The 21,021-nt window shown below is 38.1% G+C and overlaps 1 protein-coding gene across 5 annotated transcripts in view; it reads left to right on the plus strand.

The window, feature by feature from the left end:
• Positions 1–21,021, plus strand: part of LOC138815453 (cadherin-11) — a 145,456-nt gene that overhangs the window by 116,207 nt on the left and 8,228 nt on the right. For all 5 annotated transcript variants that reach the window (XM_070004887.1, XM_070004890.1, XM_070004886.1 and 2 more), the window contains exons 8-11: positions 996–1,249; positions 6,274–6,410; positions 7,615–7,748; positions 7,995–8,112. In XM_070004887.1, the coding sequence (XP_069860988.1) occupies positions 996–1,249; positions 6,274–6,410; positions 7,615–7,748; positions 7,995–8,112 (643 nt within the window). The remainder of the gene's footprint in view (positions 1–995; positions 1,250–6,273; positions 6,411–7,614; positions 7,749–7,994; positions 8,113–21,021) is intronic.

A 21,021-nucleotide genomic window follows, 5' to 3' on the forward strand; every position in this document is an offset into this window, starting at 1 on the left:
AAAAAATAAATGCCAGCCAACAAAACCCTGCCCTTTCATTTTAGCTAGAGAGTAGAATCATAGACAACGACAGCTCTATTGGGAAGTAAAACAGATATGTTAAAATCAGCACTATTTTCAGATGTTCAGGATTCAGAGAAAGGAATAATGATGCCAATGAGTAAGATATTTAATAGCTCCACCTCCCTGGAGGACCCACAAGCCCCCTTGAGTAATCTCACATATACTGCTGGTAAGAGTTACAGATGATGGGAAACACGGTGGTCAGAAAGTTACAAAACATTGAAGCTGAAAATATGATTATTATAGGTGAGTTCTGTGTATATTCGACAATATCAAATGAGACTGTGCTTGGTTCTTGGAGTGACATTTGTGGATATGCTACATAACATCTTCATTTTCTACAGCATGGACTAGAAAATTATTTTTGTAGCATTTTAATGCCTTTTGTTAGATGGCTTGAAGTGACCAAATTGAGCCACCTGGGAATTACTGGAGAATATGAAATTTATTTTAGGTGAATGTGGCCATTCCTTGTCAGGATCCTAAAAATGACCCCTTAAATACATTCCATGTCTCAGCAATTGAATTGGCTGGTTTTGTTTTTGTTTTTCTGACCAAATGGCTCAGGTAATTGGATGTTAATTGATACTGATTTCTTTCTGTTTGTCTCTCTGTCTGTCTGTCTCTTTTTTGGTCAGTCATGAGGGCTGAACTCTGGGCCTGGGCACTGTCCCTCAGCTCTTCAGCTCAAGGAGAGCACTCTACCACTTGAGCCACAGCACCACTTCTGGCTTTTTTCTGCTTCTGTGGTGCTGAGGAATCGAACCCAGGACCTCGTACATGCGAGGCAAGCGCCCTACCACTGAGCCACCTTCCCAGCCCCTGATTTTTCTCTCTTTGAGGAACTATTTACTTGGCCTCATAAAACTTTTCTTTTTCTTGCATTAGCTTCTTGAGGCATTGTGTGTCAATCTTTTCTTCATTCTTGCCAGCCCGTAGATTTTGAAACCAAAAGAGCATATAGCTTGAAGGTAGAGGCTGCCAACGTGCACATCGACCCGAAGTTCATCAGCAATGGGCCTTTCAAAGACACCGTGACAGTCAAGATTGCAGTAGAAGATGCTGATGAGCCCCCCATGTTCTTGGCCCCGAGTTATATCCACGAAGTCCAAGAAAATGCAGCTGCTGGCACCGTGGTTGGGAGAGTTCATGCCAAAGATGCTGATGCTGCCAACAGCCCAATAAGGTACATGGGGATATATAATTTCAAACAACAACAACAACAACAACAAAATAAACAAACTTGAATGAGTGGGTTTGGAGGCAAAACCATGTGGAAAACACATTTTCCTCAGGTCAAAATCATTGGACCTGATAAAATGAGGTCCAATGAAATGGAAGCTGGATTAAGATTGAGAATATTGGAGCTGCATTTCATCTCTGTTACTAAAATTTTTGGTTAGGATTGTTCAAGCTGTCGTTTCTCTAAGGAGCAGATTTCTCAATTTATATTGGACAAAAGAACCATTAGCTGGCCTAGGAACTAGGGCAAAGCATAAATAATGAAAATGGCCTTTGATGCATTTCACAATGGTTTTTACATGTAGTGAGAGAAATCCACTTCCTTCTTGTGCATGCAGATATTCAACCATCTCAGTACTATTTATTGAAATCTGTTCTTCTCATCTGAATGGTCTTGAATGTTGACCACTGCTATGTGGTTTTATTTTGGACTCTCAATTTTACTTCACTCATCTGCCTGCCTGTCCATATTAAACTATCACCTAGTTTTGATTACTATGGCTTTTTTTTTTTTTTTTTTGTCGGTCGTGAGGCTTGAACTCTGGGCCTGGGCGCTGTCCTTCAGCTCTTCAGCTCAAGGGGAGCGCTCTACCACTTGAGCTACAGTGCCACTTCCGGTTTTCTGGTGGTTTATTGGAGATAGGAGTCTCACTGTCTCTCCTGCCCGGGCTGGCTTTGAACCGCGATCCTCAGATCTCAGCCTCCTGAGTAGCTAGGATTACAGGTGTGAGCCACCAGCGCCCAGCTACTATGGCTTTATATTAATTTTGAAGTCAGGAACTGTGATTCCTCCAACTTTATTCTCAACACCTTTTTTTAAAAATACAATTTTATAGAAAAAAATTGGGTGCTGGTAGCTCACGCCTATAATCCTAGCTATTCAGGAGACTGAGATCTGAGAATTGTGGTTTGAAGCCAACCCAGGCAGGAAATTCTGTGACTCTTATCTCTGCTAAACTACCAAAAGACAGGAGAGCACTAGCTTTGAGCAAAAGGAGCTCAAAGACAGATGTTGGGCCCTAAATTCAAGGCCCAGGATTGGCATGAAAAAGAAAGAAAAGATAAAGAAGATGGTCACATGATTCATTTACCTATAGCTGCCAGGTCTAATGCTACTAGGGTAGAGCTGGGTAGTATAGGCAGAGGTTTTATGTACTGCAGAGTCTCAAATACTTACCAGCCCTTAATAGAAAAGATGGGCTGACTTCTGTTCTAGTTCATCACTGCATTTTTCCACTGAACATAATTTATACTAGAAGATTTCTAATGCTCATTTATTGAAACACCTGTCTTAGAAAATCAAGCTCACAAGTATGAGTGATTGTAGAAGAAAGTGATGGCATCTTATTCAGGTATCTATTCAGGAAACCTTCAGCAATCATATATTAGGGGTTTCTAGTATATTTTGGGAAGGAAATACCTATAAAATCCCAAAACAAACATTTTTCCAGAGATAGAATTAAGACCAGTAGCAAGGAGGAAAATATGGTTGATACAAATCAATAAGGTATTTTATATTCCAGACAGCTATAACATAGGGCAGTTGAACATTTTTCTTACAAAGAAATAATGACTGTTTAAGATGATAGATATGCTAATAGCCTAGATTTGATCATTGCACAAAGAAACACTTATGGAAACATCCTTGTACCAATACAATTGGTAGGTAACAATAGAAGGTTTTAAATTCACTACAGAGCCACTATGATCAGGAAAACATTAAAAAGAAAGTTGAATATGAAAATAATACTATAAACAACTGAGTTTGCCCATTTATATTAAAGTAAATGATGGTAGGATAGAAGGAATCTCTGTGTTAGATTTTTGAACAATATTTATTTCTGGAGAAAGATAATTACAATATTTGGGGGACCTTCGTCATATCCTGTTTAGAGTTTAATATAGTTATTTAAGTTACTCATCAGAGATGGCCTTTTAGGCTGTGACTGCTTTAGGAGTAAGTAGAGGAAAGACTGAGTTCAAATGGATGAAATTACTTCCATAAACTCACATGACCAGTTTTGGAAACTGGATTTTAGCCCAAATCTACTGTAGGTCTAATCCGGTCATTTAATTCCTTAACTCATTGGCAACTAATGGAAATATTTCTCCAAAAAGATTGGGACTATTATATTATTTCCATGTAGGAAGAAACCTTATATAATAAACCAGAGACCCTCATTGTACCTTTGAACTATGTACGGATGTTTCCGGTATGGGTTTTAAATGGATTAACTGTAATTTAGAGAGCTGATGTGCATCAGGACCTTTATAGAGGGACAATGACGTAAAAACTCATGGAAAAGCTATTCATTTCCTCTGCAATTCATTATCTACTAGGATCCATGACTGCAATTGGTTATTTGGGTCATGTTTTCAGTGGTAGCTATTCTGTGCCTGTAGGAGATTTGCAATTCTATAATTATCTATGGATGCTCAGTATTGAACTGGAACCAACTGCCCACCCCACCCACTTTGGTTCATGTTCTTAGAATTGCCAGATCGATTATGAAAGGGCATTTGAGTTTTTAATTCACAGACCTCTTATTCTCAGAGGCTGCTCTGCCTCTTGAAGGTATTTAGTAAAGTTGGACAAGTAGGTAAGGCCTTGCACTATCACCACAGGTCTCAGCTGCTTGGATATGTCGTATGTATCCTGGATTCTATAGCACCGATGCATTTTTGTTTAGCACTTTATTTACTTCTTGAAATAATTCTCTTTGTTTCCGTGACAGTCAATTGTATATGCCCCAGAAAACCCCATTTCTGGTACTCTCTTTAGACTTTGATCACTGTTCAGGTGCTGGGGCTTTCCTAAGACTCAGCTTTTCAACTTTGACCTCTCTGTGAATGTCCACTGCATTGTAGGAATGTACTTTGTGTACTGAGGTGACTGAGATGAAGTGCCATATTCTCTGCCTGAGTCTGATCTTCTCCTGGTTCTAATTCTGTGTTTCTGATCTTGAGTGCTATGCATTTTTCACCCAGTTGCTTCTCTCTTCATGTGCTCATTATTGTACCCCTGCTTACCATGGGGTCAAGTCTTTACTGTCTTAGGAATTTCAGCATGTCCCCCTCTGCTAAATTAACCTTCTTTTCATGTCTTCAACTCAGACACTCAAGCCAGAAGATGTCTAAGATTTTCCCAACCTTTCTTAGGCATCCAAATATCTGCTGAGTCCTACTGACACTTTTCTTTTTGAAATCATTACTTTCCAGTCCTCTTATCACCCTGGTATCAAACTATCCTATCCTCTTTATGTTTTAAGGACTATATAAGATCCTTAAATTTTCTCTGGTCTTTCCTCCAAGTTCACTTTCTCAGAACATCTTGTCTATGCTTACTTATTAGTGACTCAGATAATAAATTATTTCCCTCCTTGGCAGCCTTCCATGAATTCTCATTGGCTATAGGATGGAGGATACTCTCCAACATCTGAGAGCTTCTAGCAATGCACACACACACACCACACACACACACACACACACACACACACACACACACACAGATATTATGGGTTGGGTCCCTTCATGTGTGTGAGGCATGAGGGTAATATCTTAAACATTATTATTTTATTTCATTCTCACAAATAATGCAGAAGTTAAGGACTATTGCCATTCTAATTTATAAACTAAGCATGCCGAGGTTCAAAGACCTTAAATCACCTTTCCAATAATAATAATAATAATAATAATAATAATAATAATAATAATAATAAAATAATAATAATGAGTTAGTAGAACATAAGTTTGTACCTAGCACTTTCCAAATTTGAAAGCCACAAGCTTAGACTACAGAACGTCTTGACTTATTAGTACTTTTGGTTCATATTACTCTCATTCCCAACTAAATACTAAACTCCATCCTGGCCATTTTTAGGTTGAACAGTAGGCAAGGGGACACACTATTCCATTCCCACAGGGGACATCACAGACACCCCATGGTTTGTGTGTGTACTGTGAAGTATTGCTCACTGGACACTGAGCAGTCTCTCTTGGCTCTACTAATGGAGTCTTTACACTAGACATAGGCTGTTGGTAAATTCCAGCATTTGTAAATTTGGGAGAATATAACCTGTGATATTTATTGTCCTTGATATCTATAATATTCTTTAATATTTCTGATGATCCACGAACACCTTCAAATGCATACATTCTGAAAAAATTTGGGAAATACAGCGAAGATTTCTAAGAATTAAGAAACTGCCCTGTTATGAAACAAAGCATCTGAATGAATGATCTACCTTTGCTTTTTTTCCTCTTTGAAGTTGGCATAGTTGAGTGGTTATAACCTATTTAATGGGCTTCAATAAGCCCATTATAGCCTTTTTTGGTTAAAAAAAGGAAGAGAATGCTACAAAAGTTACTGGCCAACACAGTTTTGAATTTTTCACCATAGGCTTCAGAACCAAGCAACCTAAGAATATCTATGACTAAAGAAACTGAAGCAATTCATCCAAAATATAGATAACATGTTTTAATTAAATAAGGAGAAAATGGATATTTTTTAAAGAGTTATAAATAATCTTTGATGATGAGTTTGGATAAACTTGAAAGTGTTTAATATTTAATGTGCCACAAAACGGTGAAGGTTTTCTGCATTTGTGAGTTTCTGAGTAGTTTGGGAGCAAAGCAAGCTTACTTCCCAAATGCAATTTCATAAATATTCAGATGGTGGGTGATTGTAGTAAATATGGAGAAATATGCAACATGTGATTATGCTTCTCAATCAAATATGCTAAAGAGTTGCTTCATTCATTGTGCTGAATACAGAATTCCAATGTGGCAATATGATTTCTATAAAAGATTCATGTTCAAAGTTCAAGAAGTAAATTTGATTAAAAAAGGAAGACCTAATTCAAGTGATTCATTGAAAAAAGGTGCTTTAAATATTACATGGAGAAAATATTCAGATATTAAGCTGCTCTGAATATCTTGGTCTAATTGCTTCATTTGCATTCTGCTTAGGTATTCCATTGATCGTCATACTGACCTCGACAGGTTTTTCACTATTAATCCAGAGGATGGTTTTATTAAAACTACAAAGCCTCTAGATAGAGAAGAAACGCCCTGGCTAAACATCTCAGTCTTTGCAGCAGAAATCCGTAAGTATTCTCATAAGGGTTTTGGTTTCTATTTTACCGAATAGTAATCCCTTTAGACTCTCTTTATCGTCTAGAAAATGAAAGAGCTGAGATAGACATTTTAGTCTTATAGATACTTTTCATTCTTTGAAATTTATATTCAGTGACCTATCTAAGAAGAAAGAGAGGCAAGTGCAAATGTTTGTATTTTCTTTCGCAGAATGAAACACATACTTGGCAAGATCCCAGTTAATCCTCAGCAGTTTTTAAATTCATGATCCTCTGGTTAAACTCCAAACAGCATCCTTAGAAGCAAGACTTGTGGGATCTGTTTATCTACAGACCAGTAGTTCTTGAACTTGTCCATGAGTCATGAACTCCAAATATCTCATAGTTGGCTTGGCATTACAAACATTTCTAGGTCCCATTTTGAGGGCTCAAGAATGAAGCCCAAGAATTCCTCAGATGGCTTTGATGCTGATCTTGGGGACCCTACTTTGAGAACCACTGCAGTAGAATCTCGCTGGGGATTAGGCTCTGCTTGAACCCTTTAAAATCAAAGCTGTGCATCAAGGCCAGCAGAATTGACAATGTCTAATACTGACATTTATTCTTGAAATCCTTCTTTTAGACTGAGCAGTACAGATTTTCCATGGGTTTTATGCCAATAGTGCCTGTATCAGTCACTTTTTTTTCTTTTCATTGCTGTAACAAGTATTTGAAAGAACTACTTAACAGGAGGGAAGACTTATTTCACCTTGGGTTTCAGCCTATGGTAGCTTGCTTGCATCCTTGCTATGTGCCGGTGGTATGGCAGAGCATCATGGCATCCAAAGCAAGCAACGAAAACAAAGCTGCAGACTTCCTGGCAGATAGCAAGCAGAAAGAGAAGGTGAAGCAGAGAACAAGATACATCTTTCAGAACCTGTTCCTGATGATCTCCTTCCTTCAAGGAGACTCCATTTCTTACTTTTCACAATTCCCAAGAAAGCTCTCTTATTATGTGTCTTTCAAGGAAATAGCCCATCCAATAGGTCAGAATCCTCAATACTCAGTCGCTTCCCAAAGCGCATCAAATATACAAGCCTAATGGGTAGCATTTGGTACCATGCCTTTCCAACTGAGTGAGTGAAGTATTTCCTTCCATTCCCAAGGGCAAGCTTAGGTCAACCTGTGTGTTCCTATGCGGTGGCATGGGTTCACTATCTGCATTTTCTCCTTCCAGACAACAGACACCAGGAAGCCAAGGTTCCAGTGGCCATCAGAGTCCTTGATGTCAATGATAATGCTCCCAAGTTTGCTGCCCCTTATGAAGGCTTCATCTGTGAGAGTGACCAGACCAAACCACTTTCCAACCAGGTAATGGTGCTTTCTCCTTTCCTGGCTCTACAAGCAGTCCATTTAGAAACAGAGTTTGCTTGGGAAAGTATCATTTGGAGATAATTCCCACTATGCAAGGAGAACCCCTACTCTTGTTTCGTTCAGAAGCTAGATTCCATAATTAAAACCAGGTATATTTTTTGGTAACCAGCCAGGAATTTTTGAATAAATGATTGTGGCAATGACGTCATCATGATATACTTATGGACCACCTTTCTCTTTCAGCCAATTGTTACAATTAGTGCCGATGATAAGGATGACACAGCCAATGGACCAAGATTTATCTTCAGTCTGCCCCCTGAAATCATTCACAATCCAAATTTCACAGTCAGAGATAACCGAGGTGAGTACTAAGGCTCTTATTCATTCGGAGAAGTAGATACGGAAGACAGATGACTTGCATATTGCACAGAACAGATATTTCTCCACTAATCTTTATAATGCCTTCCCATTGAAGAATAAACAGGAAATAAGAATGCCACCTCTCTGGGCTCATTTGATACATAGGAATAAGCGAGTCTAATTTTATTTCCCTGTAATTTATTTATTTATTTTTGTATGGCTTTGATATTCATGAAGCAATGGGGGAAAAAAGTGGAACAGCTTACAGGGTCAATATGCAAAAAACTCTATTTATCTCTCTCTCCTTTTTTAAGAGCTTGATAAATCCTTGAGCGGGAAGCATGGCTTTATGAATATTGATATCAAGTAAAGCAGTAAGAGAGATTAGCTGAACTTTGTAAGGGAATATAATCTTTTGAGCACAGGCCTTTCTTTCCCAGTATAGTTGTAATGCAGTATGATTGGATGCAGAGATTCAGACCTAAAGGTGGTTGCAGATTTAATGGCTGAAGGACATGAAAAGACTCGTGTGACATCCATTGTAAATGTGGAAAAATTTAATGTGATTTCCACTTCTTACTTTATTATGAAGAAGGCTCTAGACTTGCAGATTATTGGAAGTGGATTGCGTGTGTGTGTGTGTGTGTGTGTGTGTGTGTGTGCATGTGTGTGTGCATGTGCCTGTGTATGTGTAAGCCTGGAGTGATGTAGTCCCCCAGCAATGTTGGTGGCAGAGCCAGAGCCAGGGACAAAGAATCAGCCTTTTGACTGTCAGCCACAGTTTGGCTCTAAGTACTTTTCCTTGATAGAAGACTGTGAAAATACAGACCAATGAGAAATGCTGAACTTGAAAACGGAAAGTTCAGAGTACAGATGGTTTTCATTAGTCCCATGCTAGCCCTGTCCAGGATTGTAGGTTTACTGTACTGTCTTTCCAGTGACTAAGAATAGGCTCATAGGATCAAAAGCAGTATAAAGATTTCTACTTTCTCCATCATAGCTAGGACTGTCATCAATACCATATCTCCAGTAGCTATGCTCCAAGCATCCACACCGTCATCCTTCCCCATTATGTTCACTTAATTTCCTTAACAACATAAGTAAACATTAGTATTGTTGCTGTTTCCATTTTATGGAGGAGGAAGAGGAGGCACAGAACCATTGATTAACCTGCCCCAAATCCCTCTGCAGGAGAGCCAGACATTGAGAGGCTCAGTGTTACAGCCTTAACTTCACTGTGGCTGCCCATGAAATTGGAGCAGGGCTCCCCATGATGTTTGCTTTTGATGAGAATGTGTTTTTGACACACTTCATTATTTCCTGAACTGGCTAGAACGTGTAATGCATTGTCTTACAAATCAAGCATCCATCAAATGAGACTTCCAGCTAAAATGCCTTATGTATTTGACAAAGATTTTTGTCTCCTAGAGCCTTGCTTTCTACAAGGAACTTGTTCAAAAGAGCCAGGATATGAAGAAAGTTATGAGTAGGAATATGCATGTTAAAGGAGCTCTATAAATTATTTTGTAAATGATCCCTATCCTTTAGAATGGAAATGTTATCCAGCCTTCTTTAATTTTGTATTTTAGCTAGCATTTTTCTTTTACCCCTTGGCATGGGTTAATGTGAATAGGTCATCCCCTTCAAGAGGAAACTCTGTAAATGACGAAGGTGAATGGTAGCTCTTACCCAACAGTATGCATACCTCTGCTGTCACACCTATGTAATACAAGAATTTCTTGTGATCTTAGAACTCCCAATACTCTGGCACGTGGGTGAGCAGTTGGGGACTGTGCCATGCTGAGTTGAACAAGGCAGCACACACAGAGACTTCATAAGGTTTTCTAAGATACATTCGCATCTGTATTTCAGTTCATCAGGACCCCTGCCTCCCCTCTGAGCACCTTCCATCTTCACATCTTAATTTCTGTTTCACACTATGCTTTCTCTCTGCCGTGTGGCTCAAGCCTAGGCTCATATCTGTTCTCTGATGATAAACATTCCAGAGGAATATATGTCACTATGTGCCTGGCTTTTTCAATAATGAGAGGATTTGCTCTGTTGTCTGAAATATCTGGGCATCTCAAATGCCACTACTCTTTTCATCATCTCTTTTTGCAAATATTTGTATGCAAACTTTTATCTATCTCTTGATGTAATTTCTGAATTATATCTGAAGTCCCTTTTCTGTCTTTGTTCCTAGCAAGATCACTGATTATCCTGAGATAACCTCCCACACCAGACACTTGTGGATTTATTAACTGATCCACCTTCCTTTCTGTGTATAGTCATGTGTAGTCATCATTAACCTCCAGAAACATGATGCTAAGACATGTTGTTCTGTAGGTGTTATAAGTATTTTGTCTTGTCACAATAGTTTGCGGGTGCTACCTCTATTTTCATGATTATACTTCCATAGATGAACCAATCCACCACATAATTTATCTCCTTTACTCTCTCCTATAAGAGACTGTTCAGTTACATTTTTTTTCTTTGCAGAGAATTGCTAGTGCTTGGCAAGAAATCACTAACTACAAACAGTTGCAAAAAACACCCAATTCTCATGTTTAGAACTATCACAGAACTTTCAAGCAAATACAGTTCCATAATTATAATCTAATAGAGTTTTTTAATACTAGTTTCTAAAAGTAATTACATATTGAAGTAATCCAAAAGGAGTAATCACATTCTGCATCCTATTAATAGCCTACTGGGTTACCAAATTTCTCGGCTGAGACAGTTTTCCATAGAAAACATGAGTTAATGGTTTCTATCATGCTGAGTAAAAGCATCAAGGGACTTTCTTCACGAGTGCTTACTCCCATAATTCCATGTAAATAATCACTATTGTGCTTGCCTAAACTCGGTCCAAGCATTCGACGTCTTTAGAAATATAAGAGGGATAGCCATCTTCATACACATTAGCCTTTTATTTACTTGTATTTTTCCCATTCTACAGCTACAACTTCAAAGATAACTCAGCAGGCAGTAAAAGAGTAGGCCAGCAGATAGCTCTTCAACATTGAAGCCTATCTCGGGCTATTTGTTAATACCAAGAATGGTGCTTTTTGGTCCACTCAGGTTTTGAGATGCATTCGCTTTGAAATATTAGAATGTGACATATCTGCAGATACAATAAACGTATAAAGGATACAAAAAGCACTCTCATCTATTCACTGTTTACTGGTTTATAAAATCTTTCAGAGCTCTTGTTTAACCTGGTTCTTTAAACCGCTGTTAAGGTAGGCATGCTGTATATTTGTATTCCAATTTTAAATGAGGTAGGAACATGAGACATTAGAAAAGAAGCAGTGACTTTTCCAAGGTCACATTACCTGTAAGTAAGTGTTTGGAGGGTCCTGCCCTGTTCATATAACATGTTATAAACAAAAGATAAATTACATATCCCTCCTAGTGAATACTTTTCAGTCTTTATTGATAGGAAAATTCTACAATCCAACTCATCAGTCTGGTAATCATGGGAAAAGTCTTGTCTTTCCAAACAGAATAGGATAAACGACTTCAATTTCGAGCTTAATCACAGCCATAATAATCACAGTAAAATATATTTGCAACTAACTTTATAATTTTCTTCTATTGCATTATTAATACACATTCTTAGTGGGAAAATTACAAAACACAAATATGCAGAAATAAGATTTTTAAATGATTAAAATAACGATAATGTATTACCAAGAAATAATCACTGCAATTTGTATACCTTCTAAACATTTTTTTCCATATACTATCTTTCAAGAGATGTGAATGTAAAATGCATGCCCTTTTGTTCTGACTTAATATATGATATACTTTTTCCTGCATGCATTTATTGGTGAAGTTCTTTCCAACTTACACTCTTCCTAACTTACACTCTATGCCATTGGCTGACCTTGTTTGGAAGTGCTTCAGTTTCATCCACTTTTGCCAGATACCCAATTAGTCCTTTAGGACAGATTCCTAGAGTGGAAACATTAGATAAAAAGCCTATGATACATAATGGACACACTGTCTATTGGAAATTGTACAACAATTTATAATATCATTATCAAGTAAGTTTTATCCATTTTCTAATATACAAACCTATGTCAAATGATATCTGATAAGTGTGAAATATAGTGGTATATTAGAATTCCAGTTCCTTTAGTCATTAGTAAAAGCTAATTGTCAGTGAAGATTGCTCATTTCTCATTTTACTTTCTTGAAATGGCTATTTGTATTATTTATTTATTTATTTATTTATTTATTTATTTATTTATTTATTTATTTAGTCGACCATGGGGCTTGAATTCAGGGACTGGGCAGTGTCCCCAGGCTTTTTCACTTTGAGCCACAGGTTCACTTCCAGTTTTCTAGTGGTTAATTGGAGATAAGAGTCTTCTGGTCGTTTTCCTGCCCGACTTGTCTTCAAACTGGGATCCTCAGATCTCATTGTCCCAAGAAGCTAAGATTACAGCCACAAGCTACCAGTACCCAGTTGCTATTGATATTTTTGTATGTTTCTTAAACTATATGCTTATCAGTTAATAATTGATTTTATAAATTTCTTTATGCATTATATGATGCTGTCATATCATAACATACCTCATATATATTTTCCCAATGCTTCAGAGATTGTTCAATCCAGATTATGTTGCACTCTTAAGTAAACTCAGCGCACTTTTCATGCCAGTTTTTCTCTGATCTCATACTGTATAAAAGGACACCAACTTGCCTCACCCAAATTGCTCTCAGAATTATCTAATCTTTCCTTTTTGAAATATTTGTATACTGTTACCAATTTGTTTTCTTTGTAAATCATGCAAACTCTCATTTGTCAGCCATTTCCTAAATATTACTCATGAAATATTCATAGAACACCATATTTATTGTCTTTTTACATTATGCATGATCAGCATTTTCTTAGACTTTCTCTTCTTTCTCTTCTTCTCATTTACTCTGTTGCTAGTACTGCATTTTTCCTTAATGGTAGCATAAATATATAAGGTGAAACTTGTTAGGTGTTTGTTCCATGTTATTTTTATGCTATTACTACGTTATCAATTTTGGCTTCTCTGTATCTCCATAGTATTTAGAACTTTAAAAAAAAAATTTGATATTTAGAATTCTTTTCCAAGTGCTTGATGAATATATTGGGAAACTTTATTGCATTCATCCTGAATTGGTAGATCAAATTAAGAACTAAAATATTGAAAATCTGAAAGTGGTGCTGTGGCTCAAGTGGTAGAGTGCTAGCCTTGAGCTGAAGAGCTGAGGGACAGTGCCCAGGCCCAGACTTCAAGCCTCATGACCAACCAATAAAATATTGAAAATCCTATTTCTATGCAGAAAAGATCTTGATCCTATTTCCTATTGAATCAATTCCTCTTTTAGAAATTTTTATTTATTAGTTTGAGTATCTTATAATAGCAAAATAATCATACAGTTTTTATTCCTGTCTCTGGTATTATTGTTATATATGATTACACTGAAACATAGGCCTATATATGATATTGAATATAGCCATTATATTGAAATGTCCTAATATTAAGATTCATGCTTATAATTTCAACTTTCATCTCTTGGTTTTAACAAAGATCACTTGATAAAAATTTAAAAGAATGATTTTCTCTAAAAGGGGAACAGTATTCATAGTGATAGTTAAATATTGTACATGTTGAACAGTATTAGTAGTTACCTCACAACAAGTCTATGAATTGAACTGCTCTTCTGATGCATAGAGGCGCCAAAATACTAGACGTTGAAAGCACAACTATAATAATCTCAGGATCCTAGAACTCTGTGGCTGCAGGTTTGCAGGGAGACAATGCAACTGACATTGGAGGCTTATGTGATCACAGGGAGACTAGCCACAGTGGTGTGTATCTGGAATCTCTGCTACATGAGCATCTGAGGCACGAGGGTGGCTTGAACCCAGGGGTTTGGACCCAGTCTGAATAACACCGTGGGACTGTCTTAAAAAGATGACAAGACAAGAGAGGTGCCAGTGGCTTAAGCCTGTAATCCTAGCCACTGGAGGACTGAGATCTGGAGGATAATGGTTTGAGATGAGCCCGGCAGATAAGTTGGCTAGATTTCATCTCCAAAAACACCAGCAAAAAGCAGGGCCGGAGGTGAAGCTCAAATGATAGAGTGCCAACCTACCACATGCAAGCCGTCAGTTCAGATTCCAATACTGAAAAAGAAAGAAGGCAAGAAGGATTGTTGTTTTGTCATTTGAACAGGGAAGCAAAAACTTAGGGTCTTTTAATAAATTCCTTTATGATAATTTTTTTAAAAAGTTTATCATAAGTATTGTGAAAGAGAAGCTTAATAAAATCTCAGGGATCATCTTGCCTATTTTAATTTGACCTTGACTATTGATGGTTCTTACACATTTAGAGCCAGGGTTATCAGAAACAAAGCATTCTTTAGTTTTCCTATCTATTTTTTTGGGGGGGTCGAGTCGTGGGGCCTGAACTCTGGGCCTGGGCGCTGTCCCTCACCTCTTTAGCTCAAGGCTAGCACTCTACCACTTGAACTACAGCACCACTTCCAGCTTTTTTCTTTTTGCTTATGTGGTGCTGAGGAATCAAAAGCAGGGCCTCAGGCATACAAGGCAAGCACTCTACCACTGAGCCACCTTCCCAGCCCTCCTATCTATTTTTTTTCTCGAAAATATCTGAAGAGTGGGTCTTTAACACAGAATAGAAGGCATAGAGTATGGACTCCCAGGGGTTCCAAAAATACATCCAACAAAATTATATATGGTGGGAAGGCACAGGCAATTTTGGTAGTGTTGTGCCAATCGTTTTTCTGTTAGTGTAACAAAACACCGAGATAACCAGCCATATATATAAAAGAAAAGTTTGGCAGTGTGAGCACATGGTTGGTTGACTTGTTGCTTTGGAGTCTGTGACGATGGTACATCATTGCAGATAGTACGTACTAAAACGTGTTCCCTCAACACAGGAGGGAGGCCAAGCATCTATCCAGACATCGCCGTGCAGCAGAATATTCTAGTTGCTTGCTATAGTGCCTCCTTTTATCCAGTATTTTAACATGCAGGAGCTATGATTATGTATTGCTCATTTTTCCCTGTAATAGTTTGTCCTTTTAGGCAAATACCACGTTGGTCCTAGGGGAGGGGTACTATTAGCCTATCAGGGGCTATTTCTCCTCCCCTTTTTTCCCTTTTAGCACCTGATTTTGCGCATCCCTTTCATTGCTCTCCATCATCACCATCAGCATTCTATTTGCATTCCCAAACTGGTGCCCCGAAGACCATTATTGTGAAGAACCTTCACGTTTTATCAGTGTAATGACACTGTGCACAGATAAAAACAGCAGGTGATTTGGAGTGCAGGTTAGAGACGAAATATTTGAAACCTGAATTTACTGTTCCATTCATAGAAGCACTACAATTTATACATCCCATTTACCTGCCATCAACGGCATCATTTGTACATTTTTGCCTAATAGGGGAAAGAACGAAAATGGTGGTAGGTTTGTGTGCCAGGTTGAAAAGATCAGGAATGAAGATTAAAACAAGAAGTGACTAAGGGGCTTGGAAACATTTTCTGACTGTGAGAAGTATGTTGCTTGGGAGGGAAGAGTGTGAAGAACTTTCTTACCTTGGATGCTGAGAACTTCTGGGGAGTCAGGAATCACATTCAAAACAGTGGTGACATTTCCAAGAATTTGCTTTAGTTTCCTTGCCAATACCTTTCTCTTCCTCATTAGTCTCTTGCTCAAGGAGGAGAGCTTCCAGCAAAGAATATTTGCTGAACAGTAACAACTGTCTGGCAGTGTGCTGAGTACTTTTTTGAACAGAAATCCATTTAACCCTAAAAATATACATATACAAGCTGCATAAATGAGAATGTGGAAAGTCAAGATATTGACTTAATATATCAGAAGTCAGACAACTCATAGGTAGGAAATCCACAGTACAAACCTATATCATTTGACTCTCCAGACTGAGTGGCCTGTTTCTCACAGGCTTTGTATAGACAAGGGAAGGGTCTGAGAAATCTCATAAGGGAAATACTTAAGTTGATTTAATATTTGTCTTTCTCTGGTTGTCTTATAACACCATGGGGCTAACTAACACAGAGCTTAATCTAACATTTTGAGTCAACAGAATGTGTCTTCAATAAGCCTCTTCAATAAGCAAGAGGAGATGGGTCTTATATTTAAGGCTTGGGTGCTGTCCCTGAGTTCTTTTCCTCCAGGCTAGCACTTAACCACTCTGATCCACAGATCCACTTCCAGTTTCTTATGGTTAATTGGAGATAAAACTCTCACAGACTTTCCTGCCCAGGCTGGCTTCTAACCATGATCCTCAGATCTCAGCCTCCTGAGTAGCTAAGATTATAGTCATGAGCCACCAGTGCTCAGTGCCTCTTTTATGCTTTTGCTCACAAAATTTCAGTTATACAAAATCCAGACTAAGAGGAGTCTCTCAAAGACAGACCAGGTGGCCAACTATTTGATAATTTAGATGAAAGAGAACTCATGGTCAGACTTTAGATATACAACTAGTTCCAAAGAAAGCACTTTGTTCTCTTGTTAGTCTGTTCTATATGTGTGCTTAGATTTTTTTCCCCACATGTTTCTGATCATATGCACCAGTATTGATCTGGGTTCAGGGTGTATCACAGGAAAGACCCTTGATGCCAATGCCCAGAATTGTCCTTCTTGGTCAAAGCTTATTGGTACTGAGGAAGCTTTGATTTAAAGGAAAAAATATTCTATTGATGCAGACAATGTACTTCACCCAAGTGTCAAGTTCAAAGTGGTAGAGAAGGCTTCTAGCTATCATATTCACCCTTCACCGAGTTTCAACGCTAGATGTTAAGTTCCTGTTGAAGGATTCCTCCCAGACCTTGGGAAGCAGAGCATAGAGACAATTACTGCCTCATGCCATGTTATTTAGTCCCAGAGACAACTCATTAGGTATGCTGCATATAAACAGAACTCCTGGTTTCAAAGTTTAGTCAGCTAGACTCCATATGGGAAAAGAAAGGACTCATTTTAACGTATACAATTGTTATCTCTGGAAGAGCCCCTTAATCCATTTCTTCCCCATCTCTTGAATTGATCTTCAAATCTGTATGCAAAGCCTGTTGTATTTGAAGAGAGGTTTAAAGAAGGTTTTTGAGAATCTACTGACATGTCACTCAGAGACTGTAAATGGTTCAGTCAGCTGAGTACTTTGGCGAGTGTTTGTGTAAGAGTTTTAGTGTGTCTTAGAAGGCTCAATTGTCAAGAAGATGAAACATCTTCAATTTAAATGCGGGTGTGCTCAGATCCAAGTTTTCCTTCATCTTGGAGTTTCAGTTACCTCCATGTGTATATCTGCCTGTTGTATTTGGGAAGTACAACCTCTCTTGGGCTCATTGAGATTCTTTTTTAATTTATGGTATCTACAAGTTTATAAAGACAAAAATACTCTGTTCATATTTTCTCAAACAAGGCCAGATCCAATATGTAAGCTGAATGAATGATTTTCTGCAAGTTTCATCTCTATCAGAGTTATATTTGACCAAGCAATTTAATTAATTTGCTTATCTTCTTAAATTTTTAATATTCATTTTTAGTCATGATGGCATTAATGACATTTCAGGTAATTAAAATGGGATAAATATTGTAACATTTGATTTATGGAACTTATATTTGAACATCAAAGTATGAAAAGCAGATGAATATCTCTGAATAATTTATTAGAGGCCAGCAAATGTAATTGTCTGAGACAGTAGAATCACCTAAAACAGAAAAGAACAGTCAGGTGACTAAAATTTTAATTGACTAATTTGCTCCTTCTCTCTGTTTGCCATAGTATATATAATTTTTCTCTTGTGATAAAAGCAAAATATGCCAATCATGAAAAATTGAGAAAATGTTGACAAGAGAGCTGTTCTGCCTTGTTTTGATTGAGCTGTTGGCAGGGAAAGTGTTGAGAAACTATCATTAGAAGTACACACCAAAACCAGTGAATGAATACTTCTTCCTTTTACATCTGCTTATCCCTAAATGAAAATGAATCTGTCATACAAGGACCTTACAGAGAATAAAAACACACTTCCTTTAAGCTAAATAAAAGTAATTTGGGGTGGCAAAATATTTTTCCCTATTACAGAGTAAATTAATGGTATTAGCAACCTAGTTAAAGCGTGCCAATTATTGGGCTTTTATATAGGGCTTTTATATTTATTTTGCTATAAATAACCATTTCTTAACCCACAAAATGCAGACCATACCAGAGGTTCAGTGTGTGTGTGTGTGTGTGTGTGTGTGTGTGTGTGTGTGTGTGTGTGTGTGTGTGTGTGTGTGTGTAAACTTAATGAGACATATTTTAATTTTTTTCTGTCTTATAATACCAATGTTCTTCTTCTAGAAAAGTGCATACTGGAAAACAATCTGTTTTCCCAGTAGAGAAAATATAATGAAGAAACATTTTGGAGGTATAGTTTACAAGTGATTGAGAAGTACAGGAAGGCCAACATCTGGACTTTGGGTTAAACTTTTCGCAGAAAACAGTTACAACCATATGTTACACAAATATTTATTAAATGTCTGCTGTGTAGCTAGTGTTGGACAGCCTGAGATGAATCAGATAAATTCCCTCTTCTCCAGAAGTTCACGGTCTTATTGAGGTCAGAGTGGTTATGTCAACAAATCATGACAGACTATTACGCCACTTATTTCTGTAGGAGTTGTAGAGGAGATGGATGATGGAGGGGGTCCAGGGAGGCCTTCCTGAGGACATGTCTTCAGAATTCAATTTTGAACCTTGAGAAGTTCAGCAGTCAGGATAAAAGGAATGGCTTTGGGGAATAAGAGAGTTGTAGAAAGGAGAATGGAAGTCAAGGGTGGAAAAGCATTGTGTGCTCGGGGAACAGAAGTGCATTATCTATGTCAGGCCGAGCCAGGTCATGTAAGAAGAGGAAGGATGTGAACCTGGAAGGCAAGTGCAAATTTAGCCAACGAGAACACTTCATGGCCCACTGTGTAGGGCTGGGCTGTGTTATGTGAGAAGCAAAGAAAATAGGATTGTTTTAAGCAAGGGTTGGACAGGCTTAATAGTGTAGCTGATGATATTTAAGTTAAAAAAAATGATTCTGCTGCAAGGTTTTTCGTGTGTGTGTGTGTGTGTGTGTGTGTGTGTGTGTGTGTGTGTGTGTGTGTGTGTGTGTTGGTCATGGGGCTTGAACTCAGGGCCTGGCCACTGTCCCGGAGCCTCTTTATGCTCAAGGCTAGTGCTCTACCACTTGAGCGATAGTACCACTTCCAGTTTTTGAGTGGTTAATTGGAGATAAGAGACTCATAAGGACTTTTCTGCCCTGGCTGACTTTGAACCTTGATTCACAGATCACAGACACCTGAATAGCTAGGATTACAAGCCTGAGCCACTGGCTCCCGGCCTCAAGTACTTCTTCATTGAAGATAATTTCCTTTGGGATTTATGAATGAGTTCACGATATAATTAAAATTTGAGGGTTGACTTGCAATTTCTTCAAAAAGAAAAATGTCTGTTGAAAAATTGGCAAAAGACATGCCAAGGTAGAGTAATTGTCAGTAGGGGGGAAAAAAGCTTATTTTTTTTAAAGTTTGTTCTCATGCTGACTTAAATATCCACTTATATGCTCTATTAACATATAAAGTACAGCAAACCCCTCCTGAGTGGGGTTTGGTGAAAGGAGCAACATCTAAAGAGAATATGGTGTGGTTTGCTTGCCAGTGCAGGGATTTGGTACCAACTAACTGAGAAAGAGCCAGTTGCTGGTTTATTCCCCAAATGTAGAGATTGTTCTGTGATATTGGCATGCTAAATGACAGTGGCCTTAGATTACAGAAGAAGTAGGAAAGATTCTGGTTGTTGTTATTGTTTAATTTAGATAGCTTTATTTTTATTCTTTAAAATTTTTATTGTAAAAGTGATGTACAGAGGGGTTATAGTTACATAAGTCGGGTGTTGACTATATTTCTTTCTAAGAGTGTCACCCTCTCCCTCATTTTCTCCCAGTTCCCCTCCCCACCCAAAGTTGTAAAGTTCATTTGCAACATAGTGTCTTACGAATATCAGTGATGAATTCATTCACCCTTTGTCCTACCATTTCTGTGCTTCCCTTCCCCTTCCCAAGTCAGCTAAACTTACATACAAAAGTTAGTTGGGCATCCGTGGCTCATGCCTGTAATCCTAGCTACTCAGGAGGCTGAAATCAGAGGATCTCGGTTCAAATGCAACCCAGTCCGTGAGACTCTTATCTCCAATTAACCACCAGAAAAACAGAAGTGGCGCTGTGGCTCAAGTGGTAGAGTGCTAGCCTTGAGCGAAAGAGCTGTGAGGGACAGTGCCCAGCAGGATTTCAAGCCCCACGACCAACCCCCCCCCCCAAAAAAGACCAAACTTACAGAAATTGAAAACAGCAACAAAAGGGGAAAAGCTCAAGTGGGGAGGGAGGAAATAATCTCAAAAAGTAAAATAGAAAACCTTTTGTTTCCATTCCTTGGAGTTCATTTTGATAAGCATCATTTTATATGATCATATGCACATAGCTACTGAGCCCTTGATTTTTTTGCTTTATTTATTTATCTTCATTTTGTAAAATTTGCTTTTATATTGTAAAGGTGATGAACAGGAGGATTACATAAGTAAGTTAATCAGTATACGTCTTTTTAAACCCTGTTGCCCCTCCCTCATTTTCTCTTGCTTACCACCCCCCACACCTTGCCCCCAGGATGTAAAATTCATTTCCAACATAGTGTTTAGTGAGCATCATTGTTGCATTCGATCATCCTTTGTCCTGCTCTTTCTGTGGTTCCCTTTCCCTTCCATGGATCAGATAACATGTATAAACAAGGCAAAGTGTACAGAAAACTAAAACAGAAAGAAAATATTAGTACCATAGCTAACATATGGAACCAACCC

Source organism: Dipodomys merriami, unplaced genomic scaffold (assembly GCF_024711535.1).
Source record: "Dipodomys merriami isolate MVZ:Mamm:240054 unplaced genomic scaffold, mDipMer1.0.p SCAF_64, whole genome shotgun sequence".
Classification (NCBI taxonomy): Eukaryota; Metazoa; Chordata; class Mammalia; order Rodentia; family Heteromyidae; genus Dipodomys; species Dipodomys merriami.